Source organism: Argiope bruennichi, chromosome 5 (assembly GCF_947563725.1).
Source record: "Argiope bruennichi chromosome 5, qqArgBrue1.1, whole genome shotgun sequence".
NCBI lineage: Eukaryota > Metazoa > Arthropoda > Arachnida > Araneae > Araneidae > Argiope > Argiope bruennichi.
The window spans coordinates 39,427,463-39,454,963 of record NC_079155.1 but is presented as its reverse complement, the minus strand read 5'-3'; the positions used below and the strand labels follow the sequence as shown (position 1 = coordinate 39,454,963).

The following is a 27,501-nucleotide window of genomic DNA, read 5'->3' as shown; positions in this document are numbered from 1 at the left end:
TTTCAAATTTATTTATTCTTTTCTTCATCAATCCTAAAAGATATTTTAAAGATTTTATGTAAGTACATGGCACAAGGATTTTGCACCCTTTTAGCAATATTGTACAATATTAAATAACATTGTATAATATTTTATATATTCTTCTTTTTGAAAATTATAGATAAAAAATAATTTTTAATCACAAATTGCTTACAGGAAACCTTATGTAAAATCTCATCAAGACTGCATGCTGTCATTCCTTTCCGCAGCTCAAAATTCAATTAGCCCATATATTAAAAATATGTTTAACTGAGAAAAATAGTGTTATTGGAATTGTAGTGACAAACAGCCTGTTTAAAAAAAAAAGCAGAATTTGATAGTTTTCTATCCTTTTATATTGTTTCCTTTGGCTTTGCTTTTTAAATATTTCCTTCCTAAATATTCACACAGCTTCCAACTTACTATGTTTGATTTAAATGTTTTATTTTTCTCCTGATTTAGATAATAATAAGTGTTTTTCAGTGAAGAAAATGAAAAATCTGATGCATATTTGAAACCAGCATTCCTACCTTAATGGGAATGGCAAAATAATATAGATATAATACTCGCTAAAATTTTTTAATAGCAAATAAAAAACAAACTGAACAACCTTTAATAGGAAACAACAACAACCTGAAATAATGTTTTAAATTTATTTTCCGTCTATCAATTATGCAATATATGTAATGTACTAAATTATTTACTCTGCAGCTTCAAAAGTATAATGTACTTGTCCAGAATAAGGAAATTGCTTTGGAATCTGAAAATAAACAAAATAGGATTTGTATTTTGAATGCATGCTATTCAATTTACTTAAATATATATTTAATAAAAGAAACATTTTTATTCCAAAATATTATAAAAATTTATAGAATCAAAATATGATCATGAAATTTTTAAAACTTTGAAACATTTTCCAATTACAAATTTAGAAAAAAATAAAGAAAAAGGAATTATAAATCCAAATTACAATTAAATAAAAACATTTAAATAGCATTAAAAATAAAAAAAAAATATTAAAGAAATATTTTATAATAAAGAAATAATCATACATATGAATAAAATTTAAATGAGTGATACAAATATCTTCAGTATTTTTTAATATAGCATGGCTTATATACAACAAAAACAATATATGATTCAATCTTATACACTTGGAACGTATGAAAATGTTTCAAATAAATTTCTATCCAAGATCAAGCATATACATTTATTTAATATGAAAATTGTTACAATTGTTTTTAACTGTATTGTAATTGCTTGCATATCTGGATTTTTGTGGCATAAGAGATTACTTGAAAAATAAAGCATTTAATACAGTTCTTAAATTCTATGCTTAGAAGCTACAATTTTGCTATTTAAGTATCTAAAAACGCAGTTTTGAAAATTTAGTAGTGCTAATAAAACCATTTATACTTTCCTTCTATTTGCAAAGAGAAAATAAAATTTAATGTAAAAAAAAATAGAAAATGTTTGCATGAATTTTAAATATTATTCAAAATGATTTTTTAATTTATCAAATTATTTTTTTCTCAGGATGTTTAAAAATTTTCTTCTATGTCGGAAGAGATTTTGATGAAGGTTTGATATTTGCATTTATAACCTTAGGTTGGTGAAATTAAAATATCATTTTGAACTTATACAAATGTAGATTATAAATTTGAATTGTGCTCGGATAATGAAGCTGATCATAATCGGCATCCCATTCTTCAAATTTTTGTGTGATGCTAATAAGAACCCCTCCACTGAAAAATGCAATGTGTGCCAGGATAAAAAAATATAATGGATCCTTGCTGAAATTAGATTCCAAACTAATGATTCTCTGGCCACACAATGCAGGGCATTGTAGCTCTATTGTTTTTTAGCAGATTTTTTAAATGGAATTTGAATTACTTCGTGATAATTAAAATTTGTTTCAGTCTTTTTGCATTTAGTTACTCAATATCATTTTGTAAAATAGTAATTCAATAAATCAATTCTGTTTTGATAACTTGTTACCTTTAATCATTTGTAAGAAATTATGACTGATATAAATTTTTAACAACAATAATAACAAAAAAAAAAACCCTTCATAAAATTTAATAATAATTAAAACGCTAAATAAAAAGCATTTAAAGAATTCAAAGTTTTTTAAAAACTAAAGCTTTTGTTTCTTTTAACCCTTTTGGGATGGGAGGCCTATATCCTAGATACATGCATGGGACGGAGCATACGTAAAAGGAATCATCCCACAAGATGGGGATTTTGCATCGCTAAGCATAACTTTGGGGGAAAAAAATCACAAAAAATAAAGTTTATGTCTTAATATCGTCATTTTTGCTACCTTTTTAGATTATTAGTTCATTCATATTACAAACACATTCTTCCTCTGATAAATAGTATTTTTTTTTTTTTTTTTTTTTTTTGCTATAACAAACCAAAACCAAAGCTTTCCATAATAAAAAGAGAAGCCTATGAAATGCATCCGGACGCTACGCAAAATACAACAGAGTTACAGTTATATATATATATATATATATAAAGAATTTGGAGAGAGACCAGAAATAATTATATCAAGTGGAAAGTTACACAACTCAGCTCGGTTTATTTACATTACCTTACTCCCAGCCCCACAACAGCTGATGAGTAAAATAACAAAGCAAGCCTGAATATGAGCAAACTGAAAATTAGTATGCTAAAATTATATTCATTTCAAAAGTAACAGACATAGGGAGTCATCTTGTGGAGTTTAAAGATTTTTCCAGTTTAAAATGCATATATGCATTGCTGTTCCAAGAGTTCGATTTTCAGAAATGCAAAGGTGGTACACCCGGCTGTGAAACATGTTCGTAGGCTATGCATATGTGATAAACCCATCATGAAAGGGTTAATAGATGCATTTAAAACAATTAAATGCAGAAGACTAAATTATACAATTTTTATTTTACCACAAGTTTCATATCTAATTTTGCCAGAATAAGGAAATAAGCATATTACCCTTCTAGGATCAACAGGGTTGTACTCTCCATATAAAATAAGAGAACAATATAGAGTAACTCCAGTCAAAACGTAAAGTAACTGTTTCCACCTATAATACAAAATAATAACTTAAATTTATAACAACAAAATTCTTTGAAAGTAAATGTTATTCTATTAAAATTGATACTTACGGAGGCGTCCAGTATTCAGTTTGAAAATTTACTTTATCTTCTAGACATATATCATAATCAGGATGAAGCTACAAACAAAAATTCAAAAACATTTAAAACAGATCTTAATTCATCAAAAAATTATTGTAATTTCAAAAATTGAATAAAGCATTACAAATATTTTAAATAATATATAAAGAACATTATAAGCTGTAATTTGACATCAAGAAAGCTACATTACAAGAATAAGGTATCAAATTTTTAGCATGAATAAATGTTATACAATTGATTTAAAAATCCTAAGTAAAATTAGAAGTTAAAGTGAAACTGCAAGATTGTATTTCAGTAAAGCCAAATAAGAAATACAGGTAAACATGAATTCATTCATACAATATTTTAATATTGCAACATCAGGAGTATTAATTTCCTATTTCAAATCGCATCAATTTGCTTAATGAAAAAAATTAACTCAAGATATTCAAATTCTACTTACAGGTTCACCATAATTTCTCTTTAATTCCGGATAGTCGTAAGGTTCAAATGGATTACGACTTTCCATGTGAAATTTTTTAAACATAGGATAATCTCCAAATCCTTCTTCTTCTGGATATGGTTCATAATCTTCTGGTAACATATTATATTTTTTAGCAGCAGCAATTCGTTCTTCTTTTGTTCTAGGATATGGGCCTGGTTTCCAATCTTTATTCCATGCTGAATGAAAAATTGAATTTTAACTAATTAAAAATGTACATTACATACATGAAGAAACAGACATGATTTTAATCAACTCATTTTTAATGTAACTCTTTCTCTACAAAGAATAATCAAACATGATGGCAGCTATTGTAATAATATATCATAGTTACATAGGAGGAATAATGATTCAAAATACAAACTGCGAGAGAAGGTAGAAAACAACAAATTTAATAAAAACAATTCTTAAAAGCATGCTTTATTAAAGGACTGAAAAAAGAGAATTTTTATAACAAACACTTTTTAATTTTTAGTCTTCATTTATAATTAATTCTTTGTAATAAATATTATGGAATTTAAAAATTAAATATTTTTAAATTTACTACCAGATTGCAACACTCAAATGACATGAAATTTAAATAAAACCGAGCAATGAATTAATGATTAAGTTCTGAAAACATTATAATAGTGTATTACTTTTAGGTACACATTGATATAAAAATTTCAGAACTCTAAAAACATTGAGAGATGAGTAAAAAAAATATCTATTAAAAAATTTCATATTTCCAAACAAGTTAAATAGAAGTATTTTAAAAACCTGCCAGACTGACATAAAGATGTATTGTTTGAAATATCACATATGAACTAAAGACAACTTGAAAATATAAAAATGAAAAGCAAATAGTTAAATGATAGTTAAATGTTAAATGAAAATATATAACTGAGTTAAAATATTTTATTTGATAATAATTTAAATTAGATAGTATGAGTACAGATAACTGTTGTAGAATGTACAACAGTTAAATTTACAGATCCATACTGTAAATTTAAAAACATTTAATGATGCAATATTCATGTCTTTAGGTACCTTTTCAGATACAATCATGCACTGCACTTTTTGTAACCATCAACTATCCACATAAAAGATATATGTCCACTTTCTCAACAACTGTAAAGTGTTTCTCATTTGAATTTAAAATAGCTAACACCAAAATTTAATCATAAAATTGGTGAACATACTCTCTGGCACTGTTGACTGATGTTTCTAGTTGTGTTTTTCTTATATATTATTGATCTGCTTTTCAGTTTTCTACCTCTACAAGTTGATATAAGACTTGTATCTATTAATAAATGTAGAATAGACAATAATAGATGTAATAAATAATGTTTATCATAGCAATGTAACATTTCAGTAAAATTTTAACTCTCCCTACATTTCCTATTTCAACTGTTAGTATCAATGAAATAGTGCTTGTGACAAGAAAAACGTTATAGTAAAGAATTCAATATACTATAATATTGTACTTAGGACAATTTATACTTTGATTTTCTTTTCTTTCTTTTTTTTTTTTTTAACAATAACAGCTACAAACAAACAGACAAAAAAAGCAACTTTTAGTAAAGACACATTATTTAAAAATATATGGAAAGCTAAATAAAGTTTATTTATGAAGATACCTAATTTCTTCATTTATTAAATTATTCTCATTGCAATACTTTTCGGCCACCTGGACAGTAACGTATTTGCACTATTCATTTTAATTTGAAATTGCTTTTATGTTTGTGCAGCCAGAAACATCAATCTTATCATAAAAAATATTTTTATAATTTTCTACCCAATTAGCTACACAAAGATAATTTTTTGACACAAAATGGCTGATATCCAGCAAAAGTAATATTTCCAGTCCATTTTTTCTGTTTTCAATGAGGTTGAATAAAGATGTAATTATAAAAGCATTAATATGTTAAATGAATCTTGCTTTTTCAATGAATGATGTAAAAGGATTAACTGTTCAACAAGATTTCAATAAGATTATATCTTGCTGATACAAAGTGAAGTATTACAAAGAGGAATTGATAAATTCACTTAAAGTTTTAAACTCAATCAGAAAATAACTGACAAAGAGCAATGCAAAAAAATATATAAAATTCAATAGCATCATTGTCATAAACAATATTTCAAATTTACAATAAAACGTAATATATATAACTCAAGAAAACTAAATAAAATAATGTACAGCAAAAATGAAAAGGTGCCTATATGTGAATCAAGTTAAAGGTGATATTGTTAATCATATTTTATAATTAAAAATTAGACTATAATATAAAAGTTTAAATATTTTCTAAAAAAATAAATACCTATATTGTTTTTCTAATGTAGAAAAAAATGTATTAATCTATACTAAGGAAATGCAATAAAGGAAAATAACATAAAAGAATTAAATTCAGAAAAAGAAAGATCACCGATAAAAACACACAGTATAAAATTAAGAATATTTAAAACAAATTCCCCGTTAATGGAACTGATTAAATTTAAACAAAAACTAACTTGTTATGCTGGAGTTGCGAACTACTACTTTCGTAGCATTAAAAATAGTAGGCTTTGATTTTAAATTGCTAATTGCGGCCCGCAAAACTTTTGCGGAACGAAACATTTTTAAAAGAAAATTTTGAATGTATAAGATACCAATTAAATACTACAATAACTTAGTTTCAATGCTCAAAGTTAGAGGACACGGACATTTGTTTTGTTAATACATCGTCTTAATCACTTCGACTCCTTCTGTACATGTCCCCTGATTTTATTTTAAATCAATGTCGCACTAGAACATTAAATTTCTAAATTTTCGCTTTATTCATTAAAAGATTTTTAAATATAGATTTTTTTATTTTATAAGCTTTATTTCCAAACTTTGAGACATATTTTTGGATTAAGATCAAATGTGAATAATAACATACTACGTATAAGTAGTTTGGACTAATAACCTATAGTTTATGTTTAGTGCGACTTCATATGAAATGAAACGAAAACCGAAATGTAATCCCCAGAAAAGCAGGAAGATGTTTTTCAACTCCATACTTTAAATTCCCTCTAAAAGATGGCGGCATGTCTACGGTGATGTGCATTGTCGAGGTTTGTGTTGGCTTTTATTTTGTAAATAAATATTTTATATTCATATCAGTGCGGTTTTGAAGTTATTTTACTGTTATGAATTTCCATGCTTTTATAACTACGTGTATTAGATTCTGTTTCTATGTATTTATTGAACTGCGTTATCAAGTGCTTACATGTACAAACGTAAATAAATTGTTTTCGATAAAAAAAAGAGAAAGTTTTCTTGTAGCTTGTAAATTTATCCTTTACGTGCGTATCTTATATAATAGTCTTATCTCATAGTATAAATAACTTGTGGTGATATCTTTTTTGCTTTTGTTTACTTAATTATAAATTAATTTAAATATATTTTATTGTAGCATGACTTATTAAAAGGGACAAATTAATCAACAGCTCAGGAACAAAAAGTAAATAAAGGTCTCGTCAGCTCGGACACATCCACACTCACTGTTAAACATCTGAGGCACTTCCATCTACAAAATTTTCTCCCTACTTATTTGGCCTCATCAAAATCAAGATCTTCTAATCAAGTGAAACTAATATTGCTGCCTTTAGCCCCAGGATATTTTTTTAATTAGGAATCAATCAAAATGGCAAGCCCTCAGTGGAAGGTAATTACTTGAATTTCTTTTTATTTTATGTGACATGTGTTCACGCATAGTTTATATAGCTGTTTATCTGGAAGGTGCTAGTTGTTTGCTTGTTTTTAAATTGCACTAAGGGTGAAATTGTTAACTTCCTTTGATTAAGATGATCTACATCATATGTTATGATTTTGAAATTTATTTTTGGAAATGTTTAGAGTAAGATGTTTTTTTTATGTAGAAAGCAAATTTAATGAGAACAATAAAAATACTGTAATTTTTCATGTACCTATGGGAAAATAAAATTAATTTACTTTCCTCAATTTATATGGATAAAGTATTTACAAATAAATAATGAATGTGAAATTTATAATATATACATTTGTCGATATGGTATATTTTTGATTTACTTATATAAAATACTATATATATTTTATATAGAATATTTAGCTGTCATAGATATTAATGTGTTTATTTTATTTATTTTTTGTAAAGATAATGATGAAAATTATTCTTTTAGACTATATTCATTATGTGTGGTTTTCCATCATTAAAAATTTTTTTAATGGGAATTTTTTAAAAATATCAGTATTATTTCTTTTTTTGCTCTTTAAGAAGTGAACATTATCTTATAAAATGTGTGTTCTTCAATTTTATTAATTTTATTTTTCAAAAATCAAATTATTAATGACTGAGTAAAGTAGACATAAGTCTTATTTTGAATCAAAATGTTGGTTTTTATAGATTTATTTACAAATTTTTGAACTTAAATTTTAGTATATTTCAGACTTGTTTCGTTCATTTTGAATAAAGTGCATTTACTGTTATTTATTTTATGCTTAAACTAGCTATTGTTAACAATTTATCTGTGTGTGGAATATATATGTATTTATATTGCATGCAGATGAGTAGTACAATGACAAATTTAAAGTCATTCTTTAGGCCACTAAAGAAAGTAAAAAATTCATTTAAATTGCTCTATTAAATTACCATCTACCATTAGAAATGTGCAATCGAGGTTTTTAAAAAAAATTATAAAATGAAAAATTATTTTGATCCCTATATAATTTATTGATCCTATGTTTTTTACTTAATTTTAAACATGCTAAAAATTAGACAACATTCCAGTGGATAAATCCTTATAAAATTGATGACTGATAAGAAAAAGATAATTGTTAAGTGAAGATTCTTCGTTTCAGAATTACAAATTTTTGAAAATAAGTTTTCAGGACTTTTGATATTTTAAAATAAATTTTAAGCAGCTGAAACTGTAAAACTGAAAGAATGTGTCATTTTTGGGTTTTCATGGTGTTTTTCATAAGCTATATAGATGTCCAAGTAACTTAAAAATCAATTTATGCTACAGAAATGTGTAATTTTTTTTTAAATTCAAAAATGGATTTTTTTTAAAAAAAGAAATTAAATTTAAGTGCAGGAAATAGCTAATTTAATTTTTCAGTTAATATTTTTTTCATGCAGATTAGAAGATTTTAACAGGCATATATACTGAAGTAGCAACTTTTTTTTATTGTTATGGAAGAATGTTTAAGGGTGCGTATTTTAACAGGTTATAAAGTGTGTTGCTGCTTGTAACTCATTATGACTGAAAAATCTTCTATTTTATCAATCTGACCTGTATGGATAAAAAATATATTTTAAGACACAAATAGCCATTCTTCTTGAAGTGATACTTCAAAAGTTCAGACAATGTTTTATAGAAATTGTACCTAATCTTTGTTTCAGGATTCTGAGATTAGTACTTTTCAAAGTTTGCAATCCGCTAATGCATAGTATGAAGAAAGATGGCTTTTATTCCCCTTCCTAATTCCATGATAATCTGAGTTGATCTTATTGCTAATTCTAAACACCTCCTTTCATGTTTCTCTCATCATTTTTCCGATAAAATAAGCATCTCCTAATTCTTAAAAGCTTGGAGAATTTCCCCCTCTCCTTTTTTTCTAATACCATAGGAATGTTATCGTGAAATGCGATATAAATGTTGTTGTAATGAATAAAAATGTTTTAGAAATTTTAAATAAAATGTACTTTTTTCAAAAAATAGAAGCAATTTTAATTGTTTTTTTTAATGATTTTTTTTATTCCATGTGTTTCCGAGCATAAATTGTTCTCCAAAATCTTACCAATTAAACATTATAAAATATTCAAAATTTGAAAATTTATTTTTCTGTATGATAGCAGAGTATTACATTTTGATAAAATGTAAGCAAAATCTAAAGCTTTGAAGTTTTGATCATTGGTTAATTTTTTGTGGAAAGACTCTTTAATTACCTAATTAAGCATTAGTAAAGATATATTGTTTACAAAACTGATGAATTATGAAGAAAAATTTTGAAAAAGGAAATAAAATGCAAATAGAAAGCAAAACAATGAGAAATAAAATACAAATAGAATTCTGTTGAGGCATTTAAAATATAGAGGACAAAAAAGAAAGAAAAGGAAAAAAATATATAACAACCAGGTATTTTCAACATCCTGCTAATTCAACTATCTGATTACAAAATTTAGACGTTTGGAATTGTCATTATTATTATTGTGGTTAATATTAATTATTTGAAATTAAAACTTTTGTATGAAGTTATCTTCAATTGAAATTCTAAACATAATTAACTATTATTTTTGAGCAAGCAATTTATAATATAGATAAAATTGAAAATTTAAGCAAACGACTATGACTGGTCAAATAAAGTGTATTAAAAGAATATGAATTTTTAGAAGATTTTTTTTAGATGAAATACTTCTAAATCAAAGAAAAATAATCAATCTTTTTCATACATTAAGAATCAAAAATAGATAATCTTCAGGGCTGTATGCCTTCACATTTCAATATTTAAACAGTAGGTAAATCAAATTTATTGTTAGCAGATCTGTAAATGAATATTATATACTAACATTTCTTAAAGAATGATTTAAATTTCTTGTTTCATTATTAAAACTATTTAAAATGCATAAAATTTCAAGTATAATAAGATAACATTTTAAAAAGAGGTATTGTTTGAAATTTTAGAAAATGAGGTAAGTTTTTAAAATCAAATCAATATTAAAGTATGTAAATTATCATTTAAATGCTCTATCAGAAAAGGTTAATTAGGCATATCTTTTCATTATTATTTATTCTTATGTCTTCTGTTAATATTGCTTCTGGTTCATTATGTTTTATTAGGGTTTGGAAAATATATTTATTAAATTTAGAACAGTATTCTTAAAAGAGAGCATTTTAACATTTATTTGATTGTAATGATGTTTTCCTTGAAAAATATGAAATGCTAAAAAAATGTATTTTATATGCATAATTTTACTAGAATTTCCAGCCGTCAGCTCAAGATCCTGCAACGCCTAGCTGCCAACGCTCTCCCACTTACAACAAAACATCGAATGATGACTGCCCACGTAACAGCAATAGCTCTAGTCCTAGTGGCGTTACTCCCAGAGAGACGGGAATTGTTGAAAAGTTGCTGGTATGAATTTTTTTTTCTATTCATGTTATTTATTATCATGTAATTTTTATAACTCTTTTAACATTCCGTTTGTTGCATCTTATCTAATAGATACACTACTTCTTTTTTCAAGCTATGTTTAAGAGACAATCTTCTTTTGCGGTCTTCTTAATCGGTTTTAGAAAAAAAATCAATTGTGTCTTGTTTGTGTCTGTTTCAAATTTTGTTTATATATCTATATTATTCTATTACTAAGCTATATTGTGTACTAATATTAACAATATGTACTTATTTATCTGAAAGATGCCGCATGGCCTTTTTAAAAAATTTTTTTAAACACGCTACTAACGAGACATTAAGAGTTAAAGAATTCTTAAAGTTATTAAAAGAGTTGTTAAATTCTCTTTTAAAAAAAACTGGTTTTTAATTTTAAACTCAAAATTAAAGGAATTAAATATTCATTAATTAATGTTTAAAAGTTGTTCTGTTAAATATTTATTTAAATTTTAATATACTCCTGATTTTCTGGATAAGAACTAAATGACATAATTTGCAATAAATTTCTTCTTTTATTTGATATTTAACCTTTTTACTTCTAGCATTCATATGGTTTCATCCAGTGTTGTGAGAGACAAGCACGACTTTTTTTCCATTATAGTCAGTTTTCTGGCAATATTGAACATTTGAAGCTTGGTGGTAAGTTTTAAAAGAAAGTTTTGATTTTAAAAACTTTTAATCTATATCTAAATGTATATAATATACAATAAATCAGTATTAAAAAGTAGAAACAGTAAAATTTGCAAAATAACACAATTTTTTAACGTCTGTTTTTTGCTAGTTTATCATTTTGTCTATATTACTATTATATTCATTTAAGGATTATATGTTTGTTATTCTTCATTTCTTATATTTTTTATAAGCTATATTTATGTTTACAGAGTGAAATAATAAAAACCTTCAAATTATATAGACTTATAAATTTCATGCTAATAATATGGGCCTAATGTTTTTCATTTGTTTAATTCATTTTTAATTAAAGCCCATTCTAGAGAATATATAATCTATTCAAAGAGAAATTTTTAATCATGTCTCATTCCCTATATGTATACTAGTTTATATTATTTTTATCTCTTAAAAGATGCTGTTGAATTTGAAATGACCTATGATCGACGAACTGGAAAGCCAATTGCTAGTTCTGTTTGCAAAATTACATTTGATGTTGGTGAAGTTATGTGTGAAGAAAGAGTTCCAGGTTTTGTTACTACTGAAATCAAAGATAATACTGAAGTAAGTCTCAGTTATATCTTTTTTTATTATAGTAAATTATATAATACATAAAAAAAAATCTGATTTTGCTATAATTTTTATTAATTTTTGTTTTGTAAAATGAGTAGAGAAAGTGGTTAACAGGGTCAGGCTTTTCCCACTGTTTTGAAATGCTTGCTTAATTTATCATATCTGATCATTCTCTTCATGCATTGAAATATCTGATATTTAATGTGGCACATAGGCATCAAGAAAAATCCTTTTTATCTTTCATAATAATATATTTCTTTTAACCAAACACTAAATGTATTAACTAAACCTATTAGATAGATATCAATAAAATAATCAAAACATTTTATCAGCTTCTGATTAGCTTTGATTCAATTGTCATTATAGTTTGTTTTAAATACATTGGTTTGCATTTCCCTCATTGCCAGTTGCAAATAAGAAAGCTGTAAAATATGAATCAAATTGTGTTTGTTAATGTCATACTCTGTTGATCATGGTTGGCTTATCTTTTATCAGGTTCAAACTGGAATACAATCAGGTTTAAATTTTCTAACTTTCTTATCATTATACAGAAATGAGAAAAACACAGGAACATTACAAGATAAACAGACATGTATGCTCCTAACTTAAATGTTTATTGATATTTAAATAGACAAAATAAAAATGTTAATACGTATATCTTTTAGGTTTTTGTTATAATATATTTTCAGTAATTAGAAACTTAATACTTTAAAATTTCTGTTGTAGGGTAGAATTGCCTATGAAAATCGTGGGGAATGCTTTTTCCTGCCTTATTCTGCTGATGATGTAGATTGTGCTGCAGAACTACATCCTCATGATAAAGTTACATTTAGAATTGCTACTGATAAAAATACTGGAAACTTGAGAGCTCGTAACATTCGATTAGAAAAGCCATTGCCAACTCGTTACCAAGGTGTAATATGCGCTCTCAAAGAAACATTTGGATTTATTGAAAGAGCAGATGTTGTTAAAGAAGTAGGTTGAGTGTTTTTTTTAACAAAAGAATTTCTAACATTTTTTATATATTAAATAATTTACATATAAAACAATGTTTCTTTTTCAGATATTTTTCCATTCTAGTGAATGTAAAGCTTTTAGAAATCTTAACTTGGGTGATGATGTTGAGTTCAGCATTCAAACACGAAATGTAAGTGTATTTTATCTTTGAAAGTTTGTCTTAAAATATTTCTATTAATTTGGTATTTTTAAATTGTTTTCAAAATGTCTTTTTTATTTAATTTTTAAGGGAATTTAATATTAATAAAAAATTTAATGTGATGAAATTAAAGCTTTTGATTTTTAAAATTGAATATTTTATATTAAATTTATAAAATTGAAATAAATATCTGATTGTTTCAAATTTATCTCAATATAAATCGATTTATGGTGAAAAAATCCCGCATATTATTATTTTAGAATCAGATTCATTATCAGAAATTTTGTCTCTGGGAAATAGATTCCAATTATTGCCTTTTTTGAGAGAGAGAGAAGTTTATAATTATTATTATTTGAACAATAGGGAAAAGAAGTTGCTGTTAATGTAGTTACATTAACTCCTGGCACTGTGATATTTGAAGATATTAGCACTGAACCTTTATCTGGGGAAATAATTGAAGCATTGGAAAAAGGTAGATCTCGCTCAACTGATGCAATGCCTGGAAAGATTCGATGTCATCAGCATGAAGAGTAAGTATATAATTATACCGTGTTTATGGTCTTCTTATAGTGATTAAGACTTTCAAGAAGTCTTAGAAATGCAGAAATATTTATAATCAGCAGTTTAAATATTACAATAACTACAAAGGAATGGAGAGAGAAAAAAATAAATCAAGCTATCTGTGAAATTTTGTCTGGAATTTTCAAATTATTGTTTAGTATTTTCAAAATGCTGTTGATTTTCATATTAAGTTGTTAATGCTTATTGTTAAAAAAGATATTGAAACTGATTGAAAATGCACTGATTTTTTTTATTTTTTGGAATTCTCACCTTATGATGGTAAAAATTCAAAAATAAAAAATGGGGCTGCGCAGACATTAATCTATTATCAAGATTAATGAATTTTTCAAATATTCCTTAGCTTTTTAATTATTAAATTAATGTTTGTTTAAAAAATGTTTGTTCTGTGTTTAAAGAGAAACAAATTAGAATGTCGAAATTAAAGAAACCAAACTTTTTTTTAAGCTGTAAAATATATATTAAGTGTTTAATGTGAAATAACTTTTGGAATTCTTGTTCAACCTGTTTGGTGTTATTAAAATTGTATAATTAATCATTGAAAGAAAGTTTTAATCAATTGTTTCCTATTCTTTGTCTTTAGTAAGTCATAAATAATGCAACTAATGAACTGGCATTTTTATCACATGTTATAGTAGAACCTTGTTTAATGAGTATCATTTTTTCCTGAATGTGACTGAAGCAAGACATGCAAAACACTAAAGTGATGCAACTTTTCCCATAAATAGAATTCCATTACAAACAAACTTGTAATTTATTATTTATAAAATTTTTAATTATGTAATTTTTAATGTGTTTATATTGTGTAACTTTTTTAGTTGACATCTTGATTTCTTAAAGTCTGTATGCTAATTATAATATAATCTTAATTTAATTTCAAGGTTATTAATTGTTGTTTTTTTTAATCAGTATAATAGTGATTTGTCTGTCTCTTAAGAAGAAAAGAAAAAGTTACTTCTGAGCTTGATATTATGGAATTAATTTGTGTATTTCTTTTACCATTTTCATTTTTTTTTTAATATAGTGTTATATACCCTTTTGGAGAACGTGACCCAAAAGTTGAATACACTCTTCAAGTTGGTGACTTGGTTCAATTTAATGTGGCAACTGATCGAAGAGACAATCTACAGCGAGCTACTAACATTGAGCTTCTTGAAGACAGTCTGAACTTTACAAAAGAAAAACGGGAACAAGTAAATTACTTTTTTTGTATAATTCAACCTGAAATCCCAATAACTTTTTGATTTCTTCATCATAGATAGGCCCATTCCATGGATTTTGAAACCAAGGGGCAAATTTTTTTTTAATCTATTATCATGGTTATAACACATAATTTTAATGAAAAATATCTGATTTTGCTTGTTGTTGACTTGATTTTTGTGTAAAAATATTAGATCTCATCAAAAATTGCATTTTTTAAAACCTTGGCTGAGAATTTGTAAATGGCCTGTTTCATTATTATATTTTTTAAAGGTTTCTATAATTATTTCACCTTTCATAAGGTGCCTATAGAATTTTAATTTTCAATTGTTAATATGTTTTTAGTAATACTATATCAAAAAATTACAAATTAATGTCTATTTTGGCTTTGTTTTAACAATCAAAGCTAATGAAGATTGTGGAGTGTCACATACATGACCATTAAAACTTTTTTTTTATTTTTTGCATCATTAAATTAATAGAAAGTTCTAAATTTTTATTTTCTAAATATAATCATACTATTTGATGAAACTGCATTTAAAAATTTAAAAAATATTATAATTAATTTATAATTTTCAATGGTCAGGTATGTGACTTCAAGCAGTTATGTATGTGACATTGAATTATAAAATCCAAAGCAGTTATTTTAAATTCATCTCACCAGATGGCAGTACATTCCTTTACTTCTCCAGCTATAACCTAATGTTTGTTTTTAAGCAAAGGTTCACAGCACACTGTGTTTGAAGTATGCTGCAAGTCAGATTTTGCTATCTTTAAGCATCTTAGTCTTATTTTGCTATTTTAAGCTTAAAATATGGATGATGAACAAAGAATAAAAAATGCTACTAAACAAAAGAGATATTATGAGAAAAAAAGAAATGATCCTGATTTTAAAGAGAAAGAAAAGCTAAGGCAGAAAAAAATAAGAGATTTAAAAGCAGCAACTATGACAAAAAAGGAGAAAAAGAAACAAAAGCAAGCAGCTAGAGAAAGGCAGAGGAAATGCAGAGCAGCCAAAAAGATAAGTAATTCTACAAAAATTTCAAGTTTGAATTCTTCTATTGCGACTACCCCAGAATGTTCTCCTTATACAGTTCCCCAGACACTTGGCAAAGCAGTTAAAAAAACTTTGAAAGCCTTACCAACCTCACCTCGAAAACGAATGGCTGTAGTCAGCAATTTAGTGGAAAAGGTAGGTTTAAAACTGCAAAAGGAAAGAGAGTCCAATATCAGTGATAATAATCAAAACAAAGAACTTGTGGCAGACTTCTTGTGCCGAGCAGACATAGTCTACACTGCTCCAGGAATGCATGATGAAATGATAATTTGGGAAAATGGCATTAAAAAACGTGTTCGTAAACATTTTCTTACAATGTATATGAAAGAAGCACATGCTTTGTTTAAGGAAGAAAATCCAAGCATTAATATTGGATATTCAAAATTTTGCAGTTTAAGACCTAAAAATGTTCTTCTTCTTAAAGACACACCTAGTGATCAGTGTAAATGCAAGAGTCATGAGAATTTCATTCTTTTGTTAAAAGGATTAAATATTGATTATAACAATGATTTTTGGAAAGAAGTGCTGTGCAATTCAGACTTGGAATCAAAGTGTTGGGAAACAAAATGTGATAAATGTAATGCTGGAAAATTGCTTTTAGATTTTATTGGCAAAAAAGGATTAAATAATGCTTCTAATGTACAATGGCACCAATGGGTTAAGTCAGAAAATAAGCGCTTCTATAAAGAAACCAATGAAGGTTGCATAGCTGAATTAACTGATAATGTTTTAGAAAATTTTCAAAGTTTTAAGCAGCATGTAAAAATTAAACGAATCCAAGCTGCTGCCTTTCAATCTGATATAAAGCAAAGCAATACTGTTGTATTGCAAGTAGATTTTGCTATGAGTTATTCATGTGAGTGGCAAAGTGAAATACAGTCTGCACTATGGAGCCGGGAAAACGTAACTTTGTTTACAGCTGCATTATTTGAAAAGAATCATAAAACACAGAGTTATCTTATTGTAAGTGATACTAAAGATAAATCTAAGCTATCTGTGTCTGCTTTCATTTTGAAGCTTTTGGAAATTATTAAATTTCAGGCAAATAAACCAAAATTAATAATTTGGAGCGATGGACCATCCAGCGAGTTTAAAAACAAATTTATTTGTTACTTCCTCTTTATTTTATTCAAAACACAAAAGCATTTTTCTAGTTTCGAATGGAAATATTCAGCAACTTCCCATGGAAAGGGAGTTGTTGATGGGATAGGAGGTACTGCAAAGTCCCGAGTCTATGCGGAAGTAAAGGCAAGAAGAGCTATAGTACAGAATGCAGTTGATTTTGCTACAGTTGCTGCAAAAGTAGTACAAAATATCACTGTCATTCCTATGCTGCAAAAGGATATAGATAAAACTCAAATTGATTGGAATTTAGCTAAGGATGTTCCAGGAATTAAAAAAGCCCACATAATTAAATGTTTGGATGAACACATTTGTTTATTTACAAGTCAGCAAAATTTGGATACAACTGTGCAAGAGCTATGCTTTTGTAAAAATACAGAACAGTGTTTGAAAAGAACTCCATTACTTGCACAAAATCACACTTCTGCATATATTTCACTTGGCAAGTTTTTACTTGTAAAAGTGTTTGGAAAAAAGTCCTGGAAGCCTTATGTAGCACAGGTGTCTGCATTAGATAACACCGAAATCAATGTTATTTTCCTAAAGCAGGTATCCGTATGCAACTTCATTTATCAAGAGAATGATATAGGAGTTATTCAGCGGGATGACATAATTAGAGTATTGCCAACACCTATAATTAACGGTCGCAATACTGTAATATTTCAAAATGCAGTTATGTGAAATTGAACGATGTCACATACATGACTACTTGTCACATACATGACCTGTAAAGTTACATTTTTTTTTTAATTGAAAAATTAAAGAAATATTTAATGCATTTATTAGTTTGTCTTCATTAAACCTTTTTCTTATGGGAAACTTTTTTTAAGCACGTTTCATGCATATAATTCACTGATTTTTTTAAAGAAAGTTGGTGTTATCAAATCACAGTTCCAATTTTTGTCACATACGTGACTATCTAAAAAAAATTTTAAAAGGTCTCTCAAAATTTAAATACAAATATATTTTTCATTACCATTTATTAAAACTCTTTTTTAATTGTCTAACAAAATTAAATTTTTGACTTTCACTACATTTGTACATAAATTTATCAGATATTTATGCATATCTTTTAGTCCGATTGTCACATACATTACCGTGGAATGGGCCGATAGAAGTTAATTTAACAGCTATTAGGTTTCAGTTTAAAATATCATTTATTATAGTACACATTTTATATGCTTTGTAAAAAATTAAAAATTAGTGCTGAATCTGAGATTAAAAATTTTTATTCATTAACATAATAGAATGAAAATTTTTTATTCATAACACAAATTCATAACATATCATACATTCATATATAAATTATAATGTTGGTGCTTTTAGTTTGTAATTAATTTTTTTTAGGGCTTTGTATCAGCTTTGAAAGAAACTTTTGGTTTCATTACTTATGGCCACAGAGATGTCCGTTTATATTTTCGTTTATGTGAAGTGATAAATCCTGAAAGCACAATCAAAATTCATGATGAAGTCGAATTTACTGTTGTCCAGGTAATTCATTTTGTTTAAGTATGAAGATTTATAAAGAAGTATACTTGCAAATATTTGTGTGGGTGTTTGAAAGAAAGAGGGGAGGGAGGGAATAATTTTGTATACCAATTTTTGAAGATTTAAATTTTTTTCACACTTTTTTTTAAAAGGTGCAGTTTTTTTGAAAATGTATTTGTTGCAGTTAGAAATTGCATGAAATCGCTAAAGAACTAGCTTATACATTTAATTGATCACCTAATTTCTTGATTTATTATTTATGATTCATTAAAAGTTTAAAAAATACCCACCAAGAAATATTTATGAAAAATTTAGTTTTATACTTTTATGTTTACTTGGCCATAAGGCTGAATGGTGTGGGCTGCATGTCTGAAATGCTTGACTTAAGCTCTTAAAACTTTGTTACAAATTGATAGATATTTCTTAATAACTTTAAAAGAATATTTTTCAAAATCATTAAGCTGTTTAAATGGTACCCAAATAGTGTACTTCAATCTACATGTTATTATAGTTGCATTTGCAATTTAAAAATAGTTCATAATTTTACGGATAAATAGATGTTACATTTTATACATCTTGAATGAAATATTCCCTTCTCCTTGGAATACAACATTTCATTTGATTAGGCAATTTTTCATGTTCAAGGAAATGCTTGATGCTATAAATATGGCTGTCTCTCAAAAAACAGCTAAACAGTTTTTCTCCCAAATGGATCTGAGTATTAGTAACTGATATCTTTTAATTTAGCATTATTTTACAAAAGTACTCTATTGTATATTGAAAATTCTAAGAGATTAAACTAATTTTCATCAGAAGTAGAACTCTAAAAAGAACAGTGTTATCTTTAAGCAATCTACTTTTGTGACGTTTTCAAAACAGAAAGTAATATGTTAAAAGAACTGCAAAGCAGTTAATCAAAGATTCATATCGATAGGTTTGTAATTTCAGATAATGAATTATAGAATTCTTCAGAATGAACTAGTTTATGTCTCATATTTTCAAAAATTTTATAATTGAAATTCAAGCAAATCATTGTAAAATTGCTCATTTCTTTCTTTCTTTCCTTTTTATAATAAAAAGAGAAATGTGTGCAAAATTTGTTTCAATTTTAGAATAATTTTTGCCTATTCTTTTATTACATTACTAAAAATATTCAAAAGTCAAGGATCTTTATGGGATATAAATATTGAATTATATTGTGCAGTATATTATTAACTTAGTTCCAGAATATGCATTGGTTGTTTAGTGTAACTCATTCTATGTAATTGTAAAATTTTGGAAATGAACACTAACATTAATGAAATATTTGGTATTTAATTAAGAATTTATTTACAGGATCCTACATCACCTGGTCGAAGCCATGCAATTAGAGTTAGAATTTTGCCACCTGGAACTATACAAAATAGTCCTACAATGAATGGTTCAGCAAAATCTGATCAGCATTATAATGATGATTATACCTTATTTGGGATTGTGGAGAAAGAAGCTCATTCTCGTTGGAACAATGATAGTCCACAAAAACCTAACAGAAAATCTACATTTGAAGAAAATGGGGATGAAAATGTCAATGATGGCATCATTGTTTGCAATAGAAATGGAATGAAAGAAAAAATTTATTTTTCTAATGTTGATTGTGAATCACGAGGCTATCCACGTATAGGTGATAAAGTAAGTTTTAATTTGAAATACTTTGCAAACTGTTATAACATATTAGAATTAGGAATTCCAATTTTTTATTTTTTATTTAGTAATATAAATCAGTTTGGCATATTCATAATTTAATTTAAACATATTTTTGTGATGTGAGATTTTTAAGTATGTGAATATTTGAGACCTTTCTATAAAAAGCTTTTTGAAAGCCCATGGTTTATTTGCAAAAGAAATACTGTATTATTATTTAATATTTAACTAAGTTTAAATAGGATTATTGCTATATTATTATGCATATGGGGAAATGCTAGCTTATAGAAGATTTTGAAATGCATTCAAATATATATATATATATATATATATATATATATTTAGTAATGTTAAAAAAAAAAAAGTGTAATCATTTACTATTTAAATCTTCAAAAAAAAAAAAAAAAAAAAAAAAACCTTTTTTGCAAATGAACATGTACCTATTCTTAATAGGACTTTTTAAAAATAAATAATGCATTTGATTAATGTAGAAAATTTTGGAAACATAATAATGATAATATATTTCTGAAAAAAATTCTGTTTTTATATAAATCAAGCTAATCATATTACATTCATTGAAAAAACATTTACATGATATTTAAAACATATTACAATGCGATGTTAATTTTGATCATATGTTGTACATAAGCATTGAAATTATATTCTCAGTTGGTGTTTGAGTTAAATGAGATTTTTTCTTGTTATTCAATTTAAATTCTTCCTAATTTGTTTGGCACAGTTCATCAGCTTTTAATAGAACAATTAATATTTAACATTGTATGATTTACTTAACTTAGTTTTAAATTTTTCTATCAAGCAGAAATGCAAGAAACATTCTTTTGTTTTACTTTGTTTGGTAAAAATTCAATTGATTGAAGTCAATTTTATTTTTAGGTTGAATTTTTTATTATCAATAAAGATGAAAAATTGTATGCCACTCATATTAAAATCGTACCTAAAGTTAGAAATGGCTTCAAATTCACACACAGAGGTTTCGTGGCAGCTCTGAAAGATACATTTGGATTTATTGAAACAGAAGAACATGATAAAGAAGTATTTTTCCATTATAGGTATGTTATTATTATTTGTTGTTGATTTCCACCTCTTTCAAATGATAACTGAAATTTTTGCTGCTGAAAATACTATAAACATTATTAAATTTTCAGGAGTAAACTATATAATATAGAAGTCATATTTATTGCTCTAAATTTTTTCCTTTGTCTAAGAAAGATAAATGAATAAAGAGTATGTGGATAGGTAATGTATATATGTGTAATTTTTAATTGTGTAATTTCGAAATTTGAGCAATAATTATATTGTTACTTTTATGGTTAACTGAATGTTGCAGCTCTTTAATGAATAAATCATTTAAATGGTACAGGTATGAACAAATTCTTAATTTATTTTTGTCATTTAAATTTTATCCTTTGAAATTTTTTAGTGTGTTTGATGGAAATGCTTCTTCATTGGAAGTTGGACAAGAAGTAGAATATGGTGTGACCCACAAAGGCAATAAATATAGTGCGGAATGTGTTCGAAAATTACCACCTAATACCATACCAAGGGAAGATGTTCAACCAGAAATCTTAAATGGTGTTGTTATTCATCCACTTCGGTGCTTTAATCCTGATCAAGACCTTTATCCAGGAAAAGTTCGTTTAGCGTCTCATGGTTAGTATGTTTTAATACAATTTATTCTTTATTTTTTATTAAATGATATTCTATATTAAATTTCAAACTAAAGGCTTGCAAAAGCTACTTTTTTTCATATTCTAAAGCCTTTGTAGCTATTATTGTCATGGATTTTAGCTTTAATTTCAGGATAAACTTGAAGAAATATTTTGGTCAACTTAAAAATTATGCATCATTATACTGTCATATTAAATCATATGATTATAAAAAAATCATTTATATAAATGTCATTTTTTAAAAATAAGACTGTATTTGGAGCTGGTATTTACAAAACTTTTTAATTTCTTTTTTCAATAATTTTTTTCTCTCCCTCCACCTTACATTTATACACTCCTAGAGTTGATAGTTATTTAACATTCATAGGAAAGTTCATGGACTACTTTTGAAATGAAGTTATAAAAGATGAAATAAAATGCATGTTCAAGATAAATTATACCCTAAATAAAATTTTCCCCATATCTATTTTTTTGCATCAGCAACCTATAGAATTTATTTGTAGATATTATGGATTAAAAATTATATTTATCTGCAGAATTATGTGAAATTTAGAATAAAATTATAATTAGTTTTAATTATTTAAAAAATATTAAAAACTTCAAATTTTAATTGCCTTTTGCTCATACTGCTTTATCTTACAGCCGAGAACATGGATGAAGATTTGGCTGAATATGAGTTTGGCATTACTGGCTTGGATGACAAACATGAATTTTTGCAAAAAGGTGATGTAGTTCAATTTCAGATTGGCATCACTAAAGATGGAAAAGAACGTGCTGTTAATATCAAAGCCATTCGAACAAGAATCCAGGTAATATATGTATATATGTGTAACTTCTAAAAATTCCTATAGTCTATGAATGCTGTGAATTAATATTATGTGTTTGTAAAGCCTGATTGGTGTTTACTTATTTATAGAACACTACAAGACATTGAAATAATACAAAATAAGTTCTTATTTTGTAGCATAAATATTTAGCTGCATAATAATTTCTGAGGAATAAATGAAAGAAAGATTATAAGCAAAATTCTTTTTCTAAATCGTGTTAAAAACATTTTTTAATATTAAGTTGAGATTTTTACTCACAACATGAAATATTTATTTATTTTATATGTATATGTTTAGCTATTGTACATTAAAAAGAAGTAACTTATTTTTAAATTCCAAAGGAAAATTTATACATAATTGAAAGATGTCAGTTAATCATATATGACATTTATTGTAACATCTGTCTTAACATTTTATTTTATTACTACTCTGTTTGTTTTGTTACTTTTGAAGGCTACCGTTGATACCATCAAAGGCAATTTTGGATTCTTGTCTTATGAAGCTGAAGAAGGTAAAAAATTGTTCTTTCATATGTCTGAAGTGAAAGGCGATGGCATTATTCAATCTGGAGACAAAGTGGAGTTCATTGTTGTTCATCATCAGCGTACAGGAAAATATTCTGCATGCAGCGTTGTGAAAGTTGGGTATGATGATTTTTGTATTTTTCTCTCTTTCTATCCTTTTTTTTAATTATTATTAATACAGTTTTATAATAGAATAATTAAAATTGTTGCTTTTCAATTATAAACATGAAACAAATGAAATAAACATAGATTTATTCTGTATTAAAAGACAAAAAATATATTTCTTGAACTATGAATAGGTTTGCTTTTCAGGTTTCACCAAAAATCATCAGAAGATAATGAAATTGTTTCCCAATTGTATAATTTTTATTTAGTTTTAATTTATCATTTTTTTTCCCTTCAGTTACTGTTATTTGAGAGTTGTTCAGTATTGAATAATAAGTAGAATTTTATGTTGCTAAAATCAGCAGATTGTCTCTAATTGTTTGTGTATTTTATTTTCAGAGAGAGTCAGCCAATGCAGCGACCTGAGAGATTGAATCGCTTGCGTACCATTTCAGCTGAAGGTGGTGGACCACGAATTATCCTTATTCGACAACCAAAAGGACCAGATGGTTCAAATGGTTTTAAATTGCTCAGAACCGTGGAGAAAATTGTTGAAGAAAATCATATGAATCCTATCAAAGATCTGATTAATGAAACATGCTCAGCAAACAACGAATTACGTATAAATGTAGAGTCAAACCCTATTGTTTGCTCTCAGGGATGAAAGCTTTTCTCCCTATCATTAAATTACCAGTAATACCAAACTTCTAATTATGTAATATTCCCTTCTATTCAACCACACTATGGGTAGAATCAAACTTAAAGAAGAAACTACCTTTAGAGCTAATCATGAAACTTACATTCCTTTTAAAGAAATTAGATTTCCTTTTCACTTGTTTTCGTGCTCCAATTACAATTTTGCATTTCATTTTGTAACTATTTATTACACACCTCTTGTTATTGTAAAAATAAGAGAAAAAAAATTGCAGGTTGTGCATTTGACAACAAGAGCAAGACATAATTTACTGTTGGTATTCTGTCTTTGGACAAACTTAATATTCTTTTTCATTTTGCCTTTCAAACACTTGTTAAACCAACATCAATTGCTGCCACCAACAAGTTTGAACAAAGGCAATTCTGAGATAATTCCAATTGGAGGAACAAAGTAACTAAGCATTGCAGGGCCAGCACGCTTGAGCTTGACGCATGTTTATGGGCTTCTTGCCTATTCACAATCTGCTATTCAAGTGAATTGCAGTTAGATTTTATACCTACCTTTTTTTTTTTCTTTTCTTTTTTTTTAGACCATGCATTTATAAGAGAAGCTTATCTTTATCTGTCTATGCATAAAGCAGTTCAAAAAATCACCCTTAATCATGAGAACCTTTCCAGTAATTCTTTTTTTACGACTTAACTGGAAATGGTCTAATTTTATTCAAGATGTTGTGATCTTAAGTACTGGTATGTGTTTGTAGGAAGATGATTTTAATAAGCTAAGAAGCCACTAAACATGTGCCTTATATTATGTGAATAATTATGAAATATTTCAACTACTTTGTATTGATGAACAACTAAATTTTTGAGAGGAATAAAAGATAAGTGCTGGTATTTTAGCCTTGATTCTTTATTTCACATTATTGTGCTTTTGTGTATGTTAAACGATACAATTTTTACTTAGAATTAAATTTGGCGAGACAAATATTATTAAATCATCATTAAAAGTATTTATTCAAAATATTTTATTAAATCATGTTTGCTTTATTTCTTACTAATTTTAATTAATCTGTTAAAAAATTAGAAAATAAGAGTTTTTCCATTGATATTGTATTGATTTAATTTTCATATATTTAAAAAAATACATGGCAAGAGATTGATTTTATTTTATAGCATTTTATTTAATTGATTTGTTTAAAAATGAAGTAAAGAAAATCGTTTTTACCACTGAAATTTTAATACTGTTCTTTATTTAAAGGTAACAAATGAAATAATTTCCTAAATAAATGCTTTCATTTTTTAGACATGTGAGAATCTATTAATGCAGCATCAATATTCCAGAAATCCATATAATGCAAGAAATAATGAAATTAAATTTTGAAGTGACAATAAACTAAACTGATTAATGAACACCATATGTAAAAGCCCTGGTTATTATTTTTATTTTATGCAAATATATTTATGTTGTCTGAGAATGGAAAAAATATGTACTTATAAAATTAGCCCCTTTAGAGATCAGTTGTTTCGCTGGAATAATGACTACTAAAAATTTAATTTGTTTCTTTGTAAAATATATTTTTGAATATCAAATTTTGGTAGACATGTAACTCATATTATTTCAAAAGCCTTACACTGTTCTATTCATTGTGCTTTGCATTTCCCTAATTTTCTCTCTACATTAAATTATATCACAGAAAAAAGCAGCAGTATTTTAAAATGGATGTACTTAAAAAAATTTCAATTATTGCTTGATACTTAAACCTTAATTTTAAGTGCAGTAAAATATCCAAAATTTTATTAAAAATATGCCTTATACTGATATCTTTACAACATGGAAAAATAAGCCAAATCTTCATATGCTGATCACAACAATGGAAAACTAGCCAGTTGATCTTCTCAAAATTTTCTGACATCATCTCTAATAATCCTCCTTACTCCACATAAAAGTTTGGACTTAAGTAAGACCACAAATACTTTGCATGGCATTGACGAACAATAGTTAAGCAATATCAATTTGTATTTAGCATTTTTACTGAATCTATCGTGTTATCTTTTATGATTAATCCCTGATAAATAATTAATAGTACTCTAAAATCAAATTTGCGTGTTGGACCCTTTTTTTCTAACCCAATGAAAATTGAAATTTGACATAGAATTTATAATTATAGTCACAAAACCACATAATAAATTTTGTTTTATATTTATTTTTCTCAATATTTAAGTCATTGCATTTTTGAGTTATGCTTATAAAAGTACAGAATGACAGGAAATCAATCCCTTGATGAATTTGGTTCAAAATTTGCTAGTTATCTACATTTTAAATGTTTAATCAGGGTATCAAAAATTATCCATTCTGGCCCTCTTCATTTTATACTTATCGTGTTAACTTGCATTTGGAGAGAGAAATTTCCTATGACTGGATTTTTCTCAAAATTTGATAGAAATCTCTAAATTTGGTGCAAAGACCATAAACCAAATTTCACCCATCTTGTTCAAAGGGTTTTTGAGTTATCTTTGTCACAGACAGACATAATGCCAAAAATGTGTTTTTAGAACTCAGGGAAGTCTAAAACAGGGATATTCGTCAAAATATATAGTTCGAAGTTTATGATGATTACAATACTTTTTCCAAAGTTCATATACAAATAAGTAAAAAAGTTAAGATGTAAGAGAGAAATATTAAGAGCAACTGTGGGAGTAGTTTGAGTTCAGCAATGAAATGCAATAAAAAATATGCTTAAAATATTGTATAAAAAATTCTGAAAAATTAAATGTCTAAAAAGTGGGCATAAAACTGAAAAGATAATTTTTTTGAATTTTAGGATGCTGTAAAAAAAACATTTTCCTCTGTAATATCTTCGGAAGTTATTACAAATAAGCGCCAAAATTTCGCCTAATTCTGAATTATTATTATTTTTAATCGCTACAAAGTATTAGGGTTGATAACTCGGGATCGAACGATTTGGTCTTACTCATCACTAGAACACGCGCACACTTTATTATTAGTAGAGATAAATGTTGAACTTTGTCTTAGTGCACACTTCCTCCATATAATCAGCATAGCGATTTTGGTCTAACTTCAAAACCAGACCAAAGTTTGTTTAAAGAAAGCAATTTTGCATTTTCACTAAATTTCAAAAAGCCTGCTTCATTTAATGCTGCACTAAACCCTTGAGTTTAGTGCAGCATTAACGGAGATTCGTCATGCATTTGTTTTACCTAAATAATGAATGACGAGTCTAATTCGTTACTCAAGCTAGGCTAAACTTTTACATTCTTGTTCATGGTATGAGTGAGTGGTATCAAATATAAAAGGGCGTTTCTTTACAATTCTAATTAATATGTATATCA

General features: G+C 26.5%; 2 protein-coding genes across 2 annotated transcripts; one reads left to right on the top strand and one right to left on the bottom strand.

Moving 5' to 3' along the window:
* Positions 1-652: 652 nt before the first annotated feature.
* LOC129968142 (NADH dehydrogenase [ubiquinone] 1 beta subcomplex subunit 8, mitochondrial-like) lies at positions 653-6,401 on the bottom strand. The gene is made up of 5 exons (XM_056081963.1): positions 6,169-6,401; positions 3,640-3,857; positions 3,168-3,235; positions 2,995-3,085; positions 653-778 (listed from the first exon to the last, which is right to left on the bottom strand). Exons 1-5 carry the CDS (start codon positions 6,272-6,274, stop codon positions 719-721), a joined length of 543 nt encoding a protein of 180 aa, XP_055937938.1. The 5' UTR covers positions 6,275-6,401; the 3' UTR covers positions 653-718.
* Positions 6,402-6,624: 223 nt separating this feature from the next.
* Positions 6,625-25,044, top strand: LOC129968523 (cold shock domain-containing protein E1-like). Its single transcript, XM_056082503.1, has 16 exons — positions 6,625-6,753; positions 7,095-7,346; positions 10,640-10,795; positions 11,374-11,470; positions 11,913-12,061; positions 12,797-13,045; positions 13,134-13,217; positions 13,590-13,756; positions 14,830-14,998; positions 18,532-18,675; positions 20,008-20,340; positions 21,247-21,422; positions 21,794-22,023; positions 22,683-22,849; positions 23,321-23,511; positions 23,896-25,044. Exons 2-16 carry the CDS (start codon positions 7,326-7,328, stop codon positions 24,158-24,160), a joined length of 2,598 nt encoding a protein of 865 aa, XP_055938478.1. The 5' UTR covers positions 6,625-6,753; positions 7,095-7,325; the 3' UTR covers positions 24,161-25,044.
* Positions 25,045-27,501: the final 2,457 nt, after the last annotated feature.

Bases quoted from the DNA above. Each gene is read 5' to 3' on its own strand.
- LOC129968142 (XM_056081963.1), bottom strand. From the start codon at position 6,274: ATGTTTCGTTCCGCAAAAGTTTTGCGGGCCGCAATTAGCAATTTAAAA. The intron at 3,236-3,639 runs GTAAGTAGAATT...TTTTGTTTGTAG, and splicing joins AGAGAAATTATGGTGAACCT to CTTCATCCTGATTATGATAT. The intron at 779-2,994 runs GTAATATGCTTA...GTTTATTTTCAG, and splicing joins ACCCTGTTGATCCTAGAAGG to ATTCCAAAGCAATTTCCTTA.
- LOC129968523 (XM_056082503.1), top strand. From the start codon at position 7,326: ATGGCAAGCCCTCAGTGGAAG. The intron at 7,347-10,639 runs GTAATTACTTGA...TAATTTTACTAG, and splicing joins TGGCAAGCCCTCAGTGGAAG to AATTTCCAGCCGTCAGCTCA. The intron at 21,423-21,793 runs GTATGTTATTAT...GAAATTTTTTAG, and splicing joins GAAGTATTTTTCCATTATAG to TGTGTTTGATGGAAATGCTT.